The 17,757-nt window shown below is 39.1% G+C and overlaps 2 protein-coding genes across 2 annotated transcripts; one reads left to right on the top strand and one right to left on the bottom strand.

Moving 5' to 3' along the window:
• Positions 1–731: 731 nt before the first annotated feature.
• On the bottom strand, positions 732–4,367 carry psmd6 (proteasome 26S subunit, non-ATPase 6). Its single transcript, XM_068314844.1, has 8 exons — positions 4,101–4,367; positions 3,489–3,694; positions 2,489–2,634; positions 2,186–2,405; positions 1,586–1,694; positions 1,203–1,371; positions 1,052–1,129; positions 732–964 (listed from the first exon to the last, which is right to left on the bottom strand). Exons 1-8 carry the CDS (start codon positions 4,243–4,245, stop codon positions 868–870), a joined length of 1,170 nt encoding a protein of 389 aa, XP_068170945.1. The 5' UTR covers positions 4,246–4,367; the 3' UTR covers positions 732–867.
• A 1,138-nt stretch (positions 4,368–5,505) lies between these two features.
• Positions 5,506–11,331, top strand: slc2a9l1 (solute carrier family 2 member 9, like 1). Its single transcript, XM_068316140.1, has 12 exons — positions 5,506–5,572; positions 6,637–6,732; positions 6,886–7,046; positions 7,121–7,245; positions 7,326–7,455; positions 7,559–7,707; positions 8,046–8,233; positions 8,323–8,433; positions 9,571–9,672; positions 10,166–10,241; positions 10,347–10,474; positions 10,697–11,331. The coding sequence occupies exons 1-12, from the start codon at positions 5,549–5,551 to the stop codon at positions 10,880–10,882; spliced, it is 1,476 nt and encodes a 491-aa protein (XP_068172241.1). The 5' UTR covers positions 5,506–5,548; the 3' UTR covers positions 10,883–11,331.
• Positions 11,332–17,757: the final 6,426 nt, after the last annotated feature.

The raw sequence follows: 17,757 nt of genomic DNA, 5'->3' as shown, positions 1-17,757 counted from the left end.
AATATCAAATTAAGAAAGTGCCTGAATTTGTGTCACCCTGACTGTTTGACAGTATTCTTTGGGTTGTTTTTACCTTACTTGAATGTTCAAAGTGTTTAGGAGTGATTTTTTTTTTTTTTAAATCCGCCTATGAACCCTAAATGTGGTGAAACCGGAGCTTGTCAGCTGCCCATCATGGAACACTTAAGTATTGTGTTTTTCTTTAAGGAGGGGTGGGATTTTTCCAAGTTTTCCAGACAAGACATGAAGATTTTCTGCTAGTCTCAGTGCGTGGCTTAAGCCTCCTCTGGTTTACTGGGATTTGTACGTATAAACTTTAAATCAAGTGTTTTGTTTACCCTCAAACTACACTGACATCTTGGCTTTCTTTCCAGTAGGAAATAATGCAAGGATGCTTTTATTTTTTAGCACCATAGACATGGAATGTGAAAATGAGAGAATACAGCTCGTGTTTGGGAGGAAAAAATGAATCCACCATTCATGCTATGTAAACGCGTGTATAGATTTTTTTTTTATTCATTATCAAAATCATTTTCAGCTGGACTTGTGTATTGGCTGCTATGTAATTCATGGAAAAAGATAGGTTAGAATTAATATTTAAAGAAAAAAGATTGTATAGTATATTTGTTTTGTAACAAGTTTCTGTAAATAAAATAATTTATACTGCTATTTATATGAAACGATGTCTCTGCCTCTTTTCTACTATAAACAGGTGAGTGGAATGCAGTCCAAACGGTTAAACAAATTTTATTATATACATGACAGACGAGTCACTTGGTCAAACAAACTACAGGTTTGGGTATACTGTACTAGAAAAGAGATGATGCGAGTCCCTCGTCCTGTGATAAGCAAACACGGTTTCCGTGGTTACATGTTGATAACTCGAGACAGCTTCTGGACTCTGTTGAGCAGCAAGTCACCTTTTTTGATGGTTTCCTGGTATTGCCAATTTTTACTATCAGGCCTGAAAACAGGAGATATTTTGGTCAGCATTTTGTTTTTCCCTCATGAATATTTGTTATTGAAACATGTATAGGAAAAAAAAAATTACCTATTGGTTTCCACAATCTCATTCACTTTATCAATTTTACAGTGGAGACGGCCTGCAGCGATGAATCGGGAAAGTTCTCTGAAAACAGGTTTGGTTTGATTATTCTTCTATCTTGTTCAACAAAGTCCCATCGAGAAGAAATCAGACTTACTGGTCGATGAACTCTGTGCTGACTCCAAACGCCTCAGCCATGTAGCCCAAGGTGAGGGATCGGTAAGACTCAAGCAGCTGACTGTAGGCCTGGATCCTCATCTCCCTCACATAGTAGCGATAATGTGGTGCGAAGAGCCAGTCCTTCTTCATCTCCTGTTCCACCGTTGCTATGGCACAAACCAAAGTTTCATTACTGAAGTTCCATGGTGTAATAGAGCAGGAATTAACAGTAGTACGAAATAGGATGAGTGTAAGTAAATATGTTCTGCCACATACAGAAATACATTAAATAATAGAAAAGAAAAACACTTGATCAGAATAATAAAAAGATAACACTATAACACTAGAAGTAACCAGTTAAGACAGAAAAGTCTTCCTCACCCAGAGACTGGAAGAAGACAGAATAGCGGCACTCGTAGAGGGAGAAAAGATACTGGCGAACAGAAGGAAGACTGTGCAACACTTCCAGGATTTCTGCTCCCTTAATCACCTGAGAAAAAACACATTTCATAGCATGCATAATCCCAATGTACACATAACCAGATATTTTCCCAAATCCAGTACAAATACAGTGCGCCTCGTATATTCGTGGATCAACGCTCGCAACTTCACCTCGCTGCGGATTTTTGGTAGGCAGTCACGTGACACCATACACCCATTCTATTGGCTGACGGCATCCTGAAGTGCGCTACGTTCCGTGAGTCTCGGACTTTCTTGAGACACAAAAGTGCTTTAAACAGTCGACAAAAATGTGTGGGAAAAGATAATACTGATAGAAAGTGGGGAAAGTTATCAGAGTAAATAATAAGATAAATAGTTTGTCGCTTTATCGTGGAATTTGTTACCCGCATGTGGTTCCTGGAAAGCATTAACCACGAGGAACAAGGGCGCACTGTACAACATATGATACATTTACATAAAATTCACAACCTCAAAGAAGTGCAAACTTGATCTTTTGCAAGGGTATAAACTGTCTCCTACCTTTTCACGGAGGTCAGGCCTTTTGAGGGCGATCATGCAGACGTAAACAGTGTAGGTGACGAAGGTCTTGTAATCCATGAGCTCGTAAGAGGTGAAGGTGGAGACTGTGTCAAGAAAAAGCTCAGCGGCTTGTTTGAAGTCCCTGATGGCCACACAGTACAAGCCCTGGTAGACCTTCAGACGATTCCTGCGGTCCCAGTCACCACCCTCCTCTATCAGGCTGTGGGAATGGAGATGCGGAGGTTGATGGGTAATGACACTACGAGAGGAAGCATATTAAAACAAGGATTTCAGAATTTTTACCTCTTTGCTTTCTCAGAGTTGCGCGTGATGAGGTCGCTATCCATGTAGAAGAGGCCGATTCTCAGTAAATAAAAGACGATATCTAGTCTGTGACCCAGAGCCACTGTCTTGTCGTAGGTCTTCCTGAAGGCGGTGAGGGCGTTCTCCTGTGGACAGAAGAAAATTGCCTTTTGTGGTGTATCTTGTTCTGGATGTATTGAAAGGGTTGTACAGCAAGAATACAATATATACTCCTTATAAAATGATCCCCCTTAAGAGGCAAAGTTCAGATAAACTAAACACACAGCAACGTATTATTTTGGAGAAGTTTAGTGAAGCTACAATGTATGCTGTGGTTTGGACAAGATGACCACCTCTCAGGCTCACTTTAAAAACAACATACTTCCATGGAAACAACAAAAAATTGATTTGTACAAAATTCAGTATACAGTATGGAAATAACTGCTTCCTGCTGTACTTAAAGAAATGATCACTTTGGCACAGTGACTGATCATTTTAACAGGGGCCGATAGCAATTAAAACACATAGCCATAACAGCCTGAAAACACTGGGAAGATGAAAATTACAGTGAATGTAGGAATACCACTACAAGCAAGTAACTGGTGAATATACTGTTGTGTGTATTATCTGTACCCCAACTAGTGACAAGTCAATGAAAATGGGTGATTGAGAGGAAAAATTGCTGAAGTGACAAATGGCTCATCGTTCAGCGACAGAGAGATGAAAAATCCAAACTCGGATGTCGACCGATTTCAGTTTGTGTTAGCCTTTCCAAATTATTCATCACTGTTCCAATAAAGGTCTCTTATAAAAACAATTGTAATTATTTACGTAAATGTTTAAATTGTCCATTTCCATTTCAGTACATATAGTTGCATAATAGAATAACAGTTAACAAGAATTTAACACATCAACAAAATGTTCACAACAGGAGATTAAGGTTATAAAAAAAAAGTACTTCAAGATGTCTGATATGATGATCGGTAGAGTTATCAGGTACCTTGTCTCCAATTCTGATCAGGTATTCAGCTTTGGCCATCATGGCATCCCGGATCTCGCTCTCCCCGAGATTCTTCTCTGCGTCTTCCAGCACATCATCCAGACGTTTCAGTTCCTCCTCGTTAGCTTTCTTCATCTTGTTCAGCAGGTCACTGTCCAGCTGCCACTTCAAGTCTTTACACAGACCTTCATAATAAGGCGCCATATCTTTAAACAGAGAAAACAAAAGATCGTTTGCTTTGGTCTGCATAATAAAAACACAAACACCAACCACGTCATATATACTGGCGAAATTTGATGTTTAAATTGATTTAACGAAAAACAAATAAAATAACTTGTATAACCACTTCTCACCCTATTTAAATCAAGACGATGCTATGATTTCACCAGTTAACACCAACTAGTTTATGTCACAGCCACCATGTTTCTTTCATAGCTCTGACGTTAGCTTAGCATGATGAACCCACGTAACGTTGATAAATGTATTTCCTTTATTTTCTCTAACATTTAAATACATCCACACAACCTACGAACTGTTTCTGCGTCTATTAACACCAGCCATGAATATAACTGGCCGAGGACACAGCTGCAGAGCAGCGACATGCTAACTCACTGTTAGCTTTGATAGCGTCCATTAGCTCGGTCTTCACTTTAGCATCCTGTTTGTGTCCGTCCATCGTCAGCAGGAACTTGAGCTGTGCTATCCTCAGGTCGGGGTTCTTGGGCAGACCCTCTTCTTCTAGATTCTCTAACGGCATGTTAGCACAAGGAACAGGCACACACAATAAAAACTGAATGCTTTCTCTCTGCTGAGGAATTGGCTTCGCGTTGTGACCAACTAGTCAACGATGACTACGGAGAACTGCACCGATCACTTCCGTCGCAACGTCAGTACGCGAGGCGAGACAAGAGTAGACAAAGCCGAGTATTTTATAAATCGAATAATTGCCTGCCCTCTGGTGGACATAAGGGTGAATTACAGTGTCGTCCCATTTCCATTCCAAGTTATTTACGAATAATGTAAAGGGGACTTACTATTTGTTAACTTAGTATTTACCCCTGAGTATGATTATATTCATCAAGTCAGAGGCAGATTCTTCTTCTGCTTCTTCTCCTTTTCCTTTTGGCTTTTCCCTTCAGGGGTCGCCACAGCGAATCAGTTGCCTCCATCTAACCCTGTCGTCTGCATCCTCTTCTCTCACACCAACTACCTTCACGTCCCCTTTCACTCCATCCATAAACTTCCTCTTAGGTCTTTCTCTAGGCCTCCTCCCTGGCAGTTCAAAACTCAGCATCCTTCTACCAATATATTCACTATCTCTCCTCTGGACATGTCCAAACCATCTCAGTCTGGTCCCTCTGACTTTATCTCCAATACCTCTAACATGTGCTGTCCCTCTGATGTACTCATTCCTGATCTTAGGCCTATTGTGTGAAACAAGGACTCTGAAATATGAAACCACGTGGAATTTGTTTGGGACAGACAAACTTTAATCCCATTCATCTTGAGTGTAGAAACCACCGATTCAAAATCAAGAGCTTTTACATCTGAAAGAGAACTGAACTACTTTATCGATATTGTGAAAGGAAACATTCGGGACATAACATTGGTAAATTAATTTGCAGATGCCCTGCTGAGATGAGGGCATTATCAAGCAACTCTGATAACTTTCCCCAATTAACAAACTGTCGCCCAGGTCACCTTCTGAATCTAACTCTTCAACTCTGAGTTTATCCTTCATTTCTTGCTCGAAATCATTTTACATCATTTTGACAGATTTGCTAATTTTACTAAAAGACAACATTCTCCAAACAATTGAATTTAAACAAGATGTCCAGTTTCAGTCTGCAGTTATGTGTGAATGTTGAAGTGAAACAGACTGAAATACTGCCCCTATCTCCGATATCATGTTACTGTAATTTTGACAACAGGAGGACTGCCCAGTTACTTAATTTCTTGTCAGAAAGTTTGAAATGTCAATGATTACCAACCTGAGAAACTGAACAGAGTCCATACTGTCAGCATTAGAAAGCTGTGAGGTCTATTCCCGCAAAGACAGAATGGAGACGTTATGGCAGCAACTGGTAGGTTGTCTTTTTGTATTTTTTAAAAAAATTATCAGAGCTTAATGGTCATTTACATTTCATCACATGTGCCATGCAAAGATATATACATGATCTGTTATTTTATTTTAGATGTCTTTACTTTTTTAATAGTGAGGGAAATGGGAAATGATGGAAAAACATGCAATTGAATTAAGCGATCAGTTTGTCGTTGACACTGTTGGAGCTAAAGTAACTCATTAAGCCTCTGTCTTTCCACTCTGTCAGTCACTGTGAAACTGCTGAGTCATTTAACTTTGGACTGTATGCATCAATGTGGTTTATATTACATTTAACATTTACAATACTATGATTTAAGAGGACGCCAATAATTCCTAAATCTCATCGAGACAAGGAAAGAAAGAAAGAATCTTAAAACTGAACATGTTATCAGATGTTCAGTCATCGTAAGCTGAGTGGTCCGTCTTTTAGAAAGAGGATTCATTGTATTCTATGTGCCACATATTTTCTTTCTCCAAGATATTTTATTCAAGATTTGCAGAGTATTTAATTTTCAGATCAAACATTTTACCTGAAAATACCCTAAACTACTAGGACAGAACATTCTGAAATCTATTTTACTTGATATTACAAATATATCCTAATATATCCTATATCCTAAATTCTTCCGTCAAAATGCATTTTCCGATGTTTAAAAATATTTCACCTCAAAAGGTTTAAATGATTTAAAGTAAAGGGTCTCTTCAGACTGAGTTACATCAAACATATTCTAAGTGACTCTAGCTCAGGCATGGGCAAAATAAAGCCTGTGGGCCATTTATCAATGAATCAATCAACTTTTATTTGTATAGCACTTAATCACATCAGCAGACATTTCAAAGCACTTTAACAGAGAGAGACAAAACAGAACTATCCAGAACAAGCTTATCGACAGTGACACAGCATCTTAAAGCTCTTTCTTAAAAACACGTAGCACAAACAAAAGACAGAACAAAAAGATATGGCATGAGGATGGATTTTGAAAAACGATCAATTAGATGTTCTTCTAATCGCTGCTGATTCTTATTTCTGTTGTTTGTTTGTAGACTCGGGGTCACGCTTTGTTGCTCATCATTGTTTTGGGATTCGGGGGAAGCTTTCAATGCGGCTACCACGTCACTGGCTTGAGTTCTCCCTCAATGGTGAGATATGTAATTTCTCATCCAGCTTTATGGCGCTTCACCTCTCTTCTTCTTCAAAAAAAATCTCCCATCTTACACTCAACACTTTCATCTTTAGTCACTGATGTGAAGGAACATTTTCTCAGTCTCTGTGTGCTACATTTTCCTTTTCAGTTCATAAGACACTTCATCAATAGCAGCTGGCATGACAGATATCAAGAGTCTCCATCTCCAGAGACGGTCACCATGATCTGGTCCCTCATTGTGTCTATGTTTGCCGTGGGGGGACTCTTTGGAGTCTTCAGCGTCAGATTTATTGCAGGCAACATGGGCAGGTGAAAGAGACAGTCTAAGTCCAGCTTTCAGTCCTGCAACCCACACAGAATTAAATTTTGTTTTTTCTCCGCAGAAAAAACACGGCCATCATAAGCAGCATTTTTTCATTAATTAGTTCGGGGCTTATGCTGGCAAGTAAATACACCAAATCATACGAAATGATTATAGCGGCTAGGATCCTGAACGGCTGCACAGCAGGTCAGACATTCCATACAATTCAACAATTCATTACCTAACATGACTGATTAACGTCCTAAACGTCCTGTCATGAACCGCAGGTATGGCACAGACCATCCATTTAATGTACCTGGGAGAGATTTCACCCTTAAGGTTAAGAGGCATCGTCACCATCACTTCAACGACCTTCACGTCACTTGGAAAACTGTCTGGACAAGTTTTTGGGCTGAGGTATCAACTCATGATAGTTTGATTTTGCTATTTTCAAACACAGCAGAAGACACAAAGAGTAAAATCCGAAACAAGATGTTTCTCCCTGTTTTGTCTTGATCAGTGAAATCCTTGGCCGTGACGAACTGTGGCACATCGTCCTGTCTGTTCCTGCAGCTTTTGCAGCGGTTCAAATCATAGTCCTGCCTTTTCTTCCCGAGGCTCCCAGATACCTTTTCATAGAGAAAGGTGATGACAAGGCTTGCAGAAAAGGTCCGTATATTTACTACTTCGAAAAAAAAGAGGCCTTTAGAAAATTCAGCATGAAACACACAAAAATAAAACTAACAATAGAATGTTCAGATGGAACATAAGATAATTATGCTTAGAAGGTTTTCTGTGGATTCTGGTTGCATTTTAGTGGAATGTATTCTACGCTTTAAACATATATATTATATGTACATATATACATATATACACAGACAGGTTTTTGCTATGAGCAAGAAATACCCATTCAGATACGAAAAGTAGAATTAGAAGTGCTTTATATCAGTGTAAAGGAGCAAATTTCCTATTTAAATGAGTTTGTCTTTTGGTCTTTCACATCTCAGCTCTCCAGCGTCTGTGGGGCCAAGGCGACTACAAAGAGGAGATGGATGAGATGTTGGCTGAACAGGCGGCCATTGATGCAGCCCCAAAGAAAAGCCCCCTGCAGCTCCTGAGGGAACGTACTGTCCGATGGCAGCTTTTGACCATATTCACCATTACTCTCTGCAACCAGATGGGTGGCATTTCTACAGTGAGAATGGAAATGTCTTTTTTTTATGCTTATTTTTGCATCCAGACAGTGATTAAATGCTCTCAACCTAATGCTTCTCTCCTCCCTAGATCAGTACCTTCTCATTTGACATCATCAAGAGTGCAGGTATACCGAATGACAAGATCCGCTACATCATTGTTGGCTTTGGACTGGCTGAGATCACTGCCACATTCTTTGCTGTGAGTAACCCTCACATTCTGTGGCTGAGCTCTTCCCTGCTGTTGTGGCATTCTTGTGTGTGAACAGGAAATGCTACTTTTTTTCCTACTTTTTCTATTGAAATATCAAACAAGATTTCTTGTTTATGTGGTATTGACCATAGAATTAAACTGCTGCCAGTATCACCAGTATGTCTTTAATTTCTGACCAGAGACACACACACACACACACACACACACACACACACACACACACACTGTGTGAGATGTGGTAAAAAATTGAAATAATTGGTCATGGCAAATTTTAAATAAATCATAGGCTATATTCTAATACATGCACACTTTTCTCAATGCAACAAATTGAATATCCAACATATGCTGGTGTTCATCCCAGCCTGTTGTCACATTATCATATTTCATATTTACAGCCTTTCAGTGTTTTGTAGCCTTCAATGTTAAGAATATTTCACAGTGATACATTATTTTTAGTATTTCCTGTCAGGCATCCTTACGTCAAATAACCTCAATAAATAAGTGTGTTCAGTGTGATGTGATGGTAACCTGATGTGGCTTTCAGCTCACATGCTAACCGCTACTGTTGCATTGTTCACCAATTAATACATTATCTCCTGCATAATATGTTACTACACACACTTTATCGAATGATTATTAAACAACAAAATTCTATTTTTCCAGAAAATAGAATTTAATTTGGAGAAAACATGATTCTGCTTCAGCAACGCATTCTTTCAACATTTGCAGATGTGTCGTAAGCATTTTATTCAAGTCCCGGCATTAAAGAGGCTGATGCAAGACACCCTCCTCCCCATCTTTAGGGTTGCACTTTGTCACAGGGACAAGCAATAGCCATGAGTAATGAGTTACTGACATAGTGTCAAGTCATTTCACGGGTGACTGCATAACCTTGTGATAGGTAAGAATAACCCGTGGGGATGGGCAGGAATTCGAGTACCTTTTCACACCGCTGGTTCTTCCAGTGATGAGTCATTTTTCTAGTCAGAGAATCTTTGATCCTGCTGTAAGGGATTAGCTATGACTAGATTCATTATGATCAACAACATGTTTGAGCAAACGATGGAGCGACTGTTTTCCAACCATTATTTAAAATTCTACCATCTTTGGATGTCTTTCTTTCAGGGACTGCTGATTGAATGCATGGGGAGGAGGCTGATGTTCTGGGGTGGTTATGGTGCCATGAGTGCCTGCTGGGTGCTTGTCGTTGTCATGCTCAATGTGACGGTAATACAGTATAATCTCTGCGTACTGAAGCAGATGTTATTGTTTAAACTGTTTATACTGTATGTGTTTTAAAGGCTCAGTTCATTCAGATTACAAACACAAAAAATATTTCATTTATTCTGTTCATTTCACTCATTTCAGTTGATAATTTACAGAACAAAATAGCACATTAAGACAAACCACTTAGATCCATGTTTGAAAAGGAGCAAGAAGATAAAAAAAACCATCTTAATATAATTAAATGTATACTGATGACACCCCCCTTTTCGTTTTACAGACTGTATGATGGTAATTTTCAGGTTAATGTTACTTAGATCATTCAGGATGTCTTTAGTTATTAACTTAAACTCAACAATATTTCAGCAGTGCACATTTTAAGCACTCATCCAGAGAAATCATTGAACTCATTGAAATGTGAAACTGAAATAATATCTTTTTAAAAAGAATTCCAGATTGTGTTGTTGTCCACACAAACAAAATCTCCTTCACGCAGGATTCCAATCACTGTTTTCCGTACGTTGTCATTGCTTTGATGGCTTCCAACCTCATCTTCTTCATTGTTGGACCTGGTACGTTCTTTACACAACCGAGAGGGGGCGAGGAAATACATTCATTACACACTGTGCTATGCTTCACACATGAATCTTGTTTGAATGTATTAATTGTGATTTCAGGGGGAGCTATATCCACTCTGATGAGTGAGATCTTCCTCCAATCAGATCGACTGCCAGCATTCGTCCTTCAGGGGATCGGACGTTGGATTTTATTTGGTCTGCAAGGCTTCTTCTTTCCATTCCTTATCGTGAGTGCAACAAAAACTATGGGGCAATGCATTAAAGCATGTATTACAAAATCAGTTGCTTTGGAAGATATATATATAGAGAGAATATATTTCAATGATCATCACTTTTCATTGGTTATGCTGGTATATTTAACTATGATCAAAGTAATTAATGTGTCTTATTATACAAAAAGACATGTTCACATCAAAATAGCTGATTTTTTTTCATCTTTTGTTTCCCAGAATGCCTTGGACTCATACTGTTTTGTGTTGTTTGCCTGTGTCTGCTTGTTGGGTTGCCTTTATAACGTCCTCTTCCTGCCTGAGACTAAAGGGAAGACCATACTTGAGATCTCTGGGGAATTTAACAGCATCACTGTCTTCAGAGGATCCAACAAAGTGGCAGATATAATGGAGACAAAGCTTTAAGAATGGCTTTTGGTCAAGGAGTCAAATGAGGAGGGTCAAACTACTAGAATAATGAATCTATGATGTCTGTGCTCTCTGAGTGCTGTCTAGTGTTTTTTTTTTTTTTTTTTAATATACTCTATGGTGACGGAAACATGCTGGATTAACCACTACATCTTACAAAAATGAAATGATGTTAAGTTTTTATTAAAGATTTTATATCTATTTATTGCCAAATATTTATAGCTTTCTATTCAGAATAACAGACAATGGACACATTTTAAATACAAAGTTAACTGTATAAAAAAATAAATCACAAATGGACAGGAATCTTAATTTACATACTGAATGACTCGATGTTACTTTTGAACTGGTGAACAGAATTTAAATTGTGTGCATGTATTGTTTGATTTTTGGTTCGTCTTCTTTGATTACCTGTCGGTCTCTGCTAGGATTTTAATATCTGCACTGCAAATTAAAAGCCATGTGACACCATATGATGGATTTATCCCATGACAGTGTGATCGCATCATTTGTGTTGAGCAGTGCCAGCAGTGGGTGCAGATGAGCGGTGTAGGATTACTGTAAGCTAAATGCTTCACTATTATAACAATTTATCATTTAGCAAGAAAATATAACAGTGTCATAAATGGATAAAAGCAAGTGAACTGATGTAGTAATGTTTAAATCTGTTATTATATAGCATCATAATACTCTCAACGACATACTCTCGACAAATTCACATTGTCCCCATCCCCTTAGTGAGTGTGAATTCAGCAAACTATAGTTATTCTTGGCCTGTGAGCTCTCCTCCCCCCGTCGGTTCTCTCTGGGGCTCGCTAGCTGTGATGATAAATATATATTTGAAGGTCTCTTTCTTATCAGTGGCCAGTGGCTTGTGGCCAAAGGGCTTTATTCGCTGCTCAGCACATGCTGTCCACGGTCCTGCACTTTGTGGATGGAGAATGTGATTGGCAGTGTCTCTGCTAGGCTCATCATCCCACACCCATGTCCTGCTGTGCCTTGTTAACACCAGAGTAGGATTAACTGGAGGATTTAATTAGCGAAATCATGAGCGATTTACTTTTGCAGACCTGGGAAGTCCCTGAAACACCATGGCACAGATGATAGCTAGGAAGGCTTCAAATATATTGAGTTATTAATTCATTCATTCGTGGTTTCATGGACAAGGATGTACTGAACAAAGTTTGGTGCTGATGTGTTGTGTTTGAATTCAGTGGTTTTATTCTGGATTACTGCTGTAATGGATGAATTACAACAACAGATGGCGATCTTAATCTGAAGTGCAAACGGTTGCTTTTCACAGGATCCTTACCCTAACCCTAAACCAACCCTTATTAGCATAAAACAATAACTGCAGCCCATATATACTGCAAAATTAATTTATACTCAGTGTCATGGTTGATAAAAAGGTGCCAAAATAAATTTACACAAACACCCGAGTAAACAATTACAAATTCTGTTTATGTACATATATTTTTGGATTTAGTATGGTGTTAAACTGTTCCAAATTGTTCTTGTTAGTGTAGTGTTCTTTTACACATGTTAGAGATGTACACATCCGAAAAAGATATCTGGCATTTCAAGACACAGGACATGAACAGGTGGGGAATTTGCTCCAGATCACACTGTTAAAGTAAAACCTTTTTCTCCGCTTTGCAACACTGAGCTCACTATCAGCACCACAAAGCAGACAGGAGTGAACACAGTTTCATGTATCGCAGATTAAAATGGGTCATTGTCTCATAAACCTCACGTTGTCTACCTGGATGACTTCAGGCTGGTCAGTCGCTGAGCTCATCTCCCCAGTGAATAGGCTGTTCTGTGTCAAGCATGTGAATATGATTATCAAATAAAACAATGTCATTTACCGCACAAGACGCAGAGCAAATTTCTCTGGATTGGATTGTCCATTGTGCCTGAAGATTATCTACTTTGTCTAAGTGGGAAAGGATGAGCAGCAGATGTCAGGAGGATTAGCAGGTCACCCTGACACCGGCGGTGACCTCGGCGAAGGACGATTTCAATGTATCTGTGATGATGATACTTTTTCTTGAGGTTCCTCATGAACTGTATTTCTTAGAGCTGTCAATAATCTAAGGGAATGACTAATATAATTCTTACTGTGGAGGGACACAATATAGTCCATCAAACTTCTATTGCTGCAGTCTTTATATGGGGTTTGAATTAATAAAGGTTTCAAGGTGTTTTTGCAAAATACTTAAAAGATATAAGCTGTAGAATAATTAGAATAATTAGAAAGCCTTATCATATATGGAATTTTGTCAATCACAGTTACAGTAGGAATTTTTTTTAAGACAAGAAAACTAAATTTTAATTTAAAAATGTAGTGATAATTTGTAAGCTTTGCAAGATTTGGAAAGTTTTGGAAAAATGTGTCACGTCACTAACCGAGCTTTACAACGGGAGGAGGTGATTGGATGATTCATTATATCTGTAGAGAGACAGCAAGAGGCGGTTCACAGTGAGACAGAAAAAAAAAAAGACAGGAAATGGATGAATGAAAAAGTGAAGGGATTAAACAAACAAACAGGAAATGGATGAAGTAAACTTCAAAACAAATGTGAAAGCTATCCAGCGTTACATGTTACCATGTGAGGTGATCCCATACAGGTGGCACACAGATGGGACCCCTCCTGGGATGTAAGCTTGTTAATGAGTCACAGCGAAGGGAGGAGGTGTATGTGTGTGTGTGTGTGTGTGGGGGGGGGGTGATGTCATGAACCAGAGAGAGCCCTCTGGCAGCACAGCATTGAGGTACCCAGCATGCCTTTCACCATAACGACAAAGTGCTGATGAACACACACACATACTGAGCAAACACTGGAAGGAATTATTATTTCCTCACTGTAGCTGAAAGACCTAATCAGGCCTGGGGGTGTGTGGGGGGGGATCGGCCCTACAGAGACTTACTATAAGATTTAATTAATGGAACAGAGCATGCATGGTTATTTACAGTCTTTAATTGCACCAAAAACTTCAAGTCAAGTTTACTAAAAAAGGGATTGGTTTAGAGTTTAGAGTCACACACAAAGTGTTGACCTTTTGGTGAGTAAGTCAATGGAAGGGCAAAGGTCATGCTTAAGAAGTGAGAATGAATTTTGAGATTAGTAGGTTTTAGTCACGGTCTACGAGTCTAATGCTGCGCCAGTCTACTCACCTATCACTCACAAGCCTTTTCCTGCAGACGTTCAGCAGCAACTAAAGACTGAGACCAGATCGAATGGAAAAGTTTTTAAAAAATATACTGCAGGTGATCATAGGATAAAAGGATTGTGATGAAACACTCAGAAGTTAATTAATAAATGGCAATAAGGATGTGTGCTTACACACTTACTGAGAGATGCGGTCACACCTCTTCTCTGCGACGGTCATTTACATCCCCTCTACATACGTACACCAGTCAGTCCGTTCATTTACGGTTGATCTGAATTTTCTGCAGCTAACACATCGGTTAAGTCTTTATTGCAAATGTTTAGGTAACATGTTGATCAACAGGACACTTAAAAATATAAATTGTAACTTCTGTGAAATTGATGACATTTTAGAAGTTTAAAATGGTCTCCAAGTTGTTTGATTTTGTCATTTTTACATCAGTATTTAACAGTGCAACTCTTCAACCCCACTTGGCTCACTTCATCCCATTTTCATTCTCATCAACTGCATTTTTATGGGTCATGGCTTGAAAAACAGATGACTTGTGTAAATTTCCATGGTATCCAACAATCTGAGGTACACAAATAAATTAAATTGCAGTGAAAATCATCAAATGTGAAAGTGTCTCTCTCTCCACCCTGTTGTGGCAAAACGCTATGAAAGGTATGCAGTGGCTGACAGTCAGGTGGTGTCTCGTCATGGCAACTGAACAGGCCATGAAGCCGTGTCATTCATTCCTGTCATGCATCTCTGGCCCGATGAGTGTGAGTGTGATAACACACCGTGGCATTCTTCATTTGTAAATAATTGAATCACGTCTATTTTAGTTTGCTCAGAGCACAGATGTAATTTGCAGCCGACCCGCTCCTAGGCACCGGTAATTAAGGCTTTTAGTCTCCCAAAACTATTCAAACAGCCCAAACTCATGACAGCTGTGGATTCGTGCCTGAACACATGTGGAACTCTTAATTAAGCTGCTAGATTTTCCAACTGCAGTGGGCTGTGACACAAAAGAGCCAGACACACGACCACAGCTTAAGGAAGTGTAGTTTACATTACTGAAAGCGCCTTGGACTCAAGCACATAGGAACAAAACCAGAACACATTGAGTGACTTTTGTCATCATGACTTTGACAACAAAATGTACTTAATGAATACACAGCAGTGAAAATGGAGGTAAACGTGCACCGATGTCACGTTCATCTGTATTTAAGGATGGAGAGATTCCTCTTTTCAATTCACTTTTTTCTTCTTGTGTTTTACACAGTTGTCCTGTCATTTCTTCTTTGCTCGTATCCTTAATCTCTCTGATCAGATTACGTCCAGAATAAACACAGAGTTTAAACTAAAGGCTTCATCATTCTCTCTGTCTTTAATATAGGGTGCAAATGTGCCTTCAAGAGTTTATGTCAATCTCAGGTCACTGTTACTGGTGTTTTATGGGAAAATGGGAGTTTGTTTGACTAACAGGATTAGGAAGAGGTGGATGGAAATGTCAAGAGATCTTAGGGCGACTCACCCAATTTAAAAATATAAACTGCTTTTATTGGACCCCAAGCAGATTACATGAAGTGTTTGACATGTTCTACATGTGTTCCAGATTCCCTGCTCTACTGTTAATGTTCTAAAAAGACAGTTTGTACATTGTCCCCAGGGTTATGTATCAGGATGCAGTGAGGTTTTATCTAGTTTTCTTACAGTTGTGAAGCACTAAGTTCATCCTGTTATAATAACTGAGCTGCAAATCATTCTCAGGATTCAGAAGGAACCCGGATAACCTCCTTTTCAGGAATGGGTGACCGAAGTGGTGAAAATACAGTGACTGCATATGAAAAAATATGTAAGATTCAGAAAAGGGTTTAAACATAGGAGTGGGACATGTGTCTTTTACCAGTGTAAAACCAGATTTATAATATTTGTTCATGCCTTTCAGACCATTTTAACCTCACTAACAGGGCTTGTCTGAAGTTAAGGGATCTTGACTATTTTAAATTTGTCACCTGATTTTGCCGTACCTGCAGTCCAGACGCAGAGTTTAGCCTTAATGAAAGGCTGGCTGTCAGTTGTCCAGACACCAGCACCATCACATGAAAACTTTCACGATGGTAGTTAGGTGACTCGACGTGCTCTCACCAATTTGTATGTTGACCTCACGAGAATAATCTCATCTCTAACTTTCCTGGATGCCCCTACAAAAAGGTTGGTTTGCTAAAGAAAAAAAGCTTCTCATTCAGCGGAAAATAAAAAGTCAAGATGTTAGAGTTAACCTCCAACACACCTGTGTTTACATGTAATAGTTCATTTATTTCATTCAGTATGATGCGTTGAGCAGCATTCCTGCAGTAAAGGTACAAGTGGAATAAACAATGCACAGTTTTAGCTTAAGTACCAGCAACCTTTAGGTTTCATAACAATACATATTTTTTTTCAGTATATCAGAACTGTAACTCAACAACAGGAGGTGCACAAGTCAGAGTGCTCTTGGTGCTGATCCAAACCTGGATAAATACACAGATAAATGGGAAGGATTATGTCAGGAATCTGGTGCATAACCCATGCCAGTTCAACAATGTGGCCGAATCCTAATCAGAAGCATCCTGAAGGACAAGTTTCAACTAACACACTATCTCATCTCATACTGTAGACACATGGCATTGGTGAAGTAGTAAATTTGGAGTCATTCGGAACCATGTAGTCCCAGATATCAAGATGTTATCTATGTTAAGCGATGAACTTCATCATTATACTTCTCGGTTTCCTCCTGGTCATGTGTTCTGGAAATAATAGATTGGTTTGGACACAAAAGCAGCTTTGAACACTAACGGCTGAATCAGCAAACAATGAAACCCCCTTTTCCTTGACAACAACAGTGTTCCTGGCAGTGCTGTCGTCTCTTGGTGGAGTCACCAGACAACAACCACTCATGGATGCAATTAATAAGCAGACACAGCTTTGCTGACAACATGACTTCTGCAACTGGAAGCATCAATATAACTTGGGGATTATCACCCCACCATTCGCTACCTTAAATATGGCAGGGCCTGGGAAGCATATGGCTCCAATCTGTGGCACCTCTCACTTTACCTCCATTGGTTTTTTAATTAGACACAGACACCCCACACTTGGATAAAGACGTGGCAAGTGATTAAAAAAGAAACAACACTCAGTCGAGCGCATAAAACCACCGACCGTACCGTCTAATTCAATCACGCCTTATGCTAAATTCAAACTGTGACTATGTAACCATAATTTATGGTTACTGGATTTATAAGAGCTAAATATTAAAAATGTGTCCAGATTTTTAAATGTCTGCACACACTCATAGATACCAACCACCAAAATATGACCAATTCTTTTTATGGAGAATCTTTGCATGAAAATTTTTATAAAATGTTGAAAAACACTATTTTGTGGAGTTACAAGAAAAAAAAAATCTTTGGTTTGCCCCTCCTTGCCTGAATTGTAGTCTGGTCCAACACCATCCTCCCAAAGATCATGGAAATGTGTATCTTGCCAATAAACCGACAAACTGACACGAGCAAAAACACAACATCCTTTAAAATAAGCTGTAAATTAATGATGTCAGAGACGTTAGTGTGGTGCAATATTTCACAATTCCACATCTGAATTAGTCATGTGACCATCGACTACATGAGGTCTCCTTTCCTGACCCGTCTGGGAGTTATCACAGCGTCCAA

The sequence above is a fragment of the Antennarius striatus genome, chromosome 5, assembly GCF_040054535.1.
Source record: "Antennarius striatus isolate MH-2024 chromosome 5, ASM4005453v1, whole genome shotgun sequence".
In the NCBI taxonomy this organism is placed as follows: Eukaryota; Metazoa; Chordata; class Actinopteri; order Lophiiformes; family Antennariidae; genus Antennarius; species Antennarius striatus.
This window is presented reverse-complemented; position numbering and strand designations above follow the sequence as displayed.

Bases quoted from the DNA above. Each gene is read 5' to 3' on its own strand.
- psmd6 (XM_068314844.1), bottom strand. From the start codon at position 4,245: ATGCCGTTAGAGAATCTAGAAGAAGAGGGTCTGCCCAAGAACCCCGAC. The intron at 3,695-4,100 runs GTGAGTTAGCAT...CTCTGTTTAAAG, and splicing joins GGACGCTATCAAAGCTAACA to ATATGGCGCCTTATTATGAA. The intron at 1,130-1,202 runs GTAAGTCTGATT...ACCTGTTTTCAG, and splicing joins AGCACAGAGTTCATCGACCA to AGAACTTTCCCGATTCATCG.
- slc2a9l1 (XM_068316140.1), top strand. From the start codon at position 5,549: ATGGAGACGTTATGGCAGCAACTG. The intron at 8,234-8,322 runs GTGAGAATGGAA...TCTCCTCCCTAG, and splicing joins AGATGGGTGGCATTTCTACA to ATCAGTACCTTCTCATTTGA. The intron at 9,673-10,165 runs GTAATACAGTAT...TCCTTCACGCAG, and splicing joins TTGTCATGCTCAATGTGACG to GATTCCAATCACTGTTTTCC.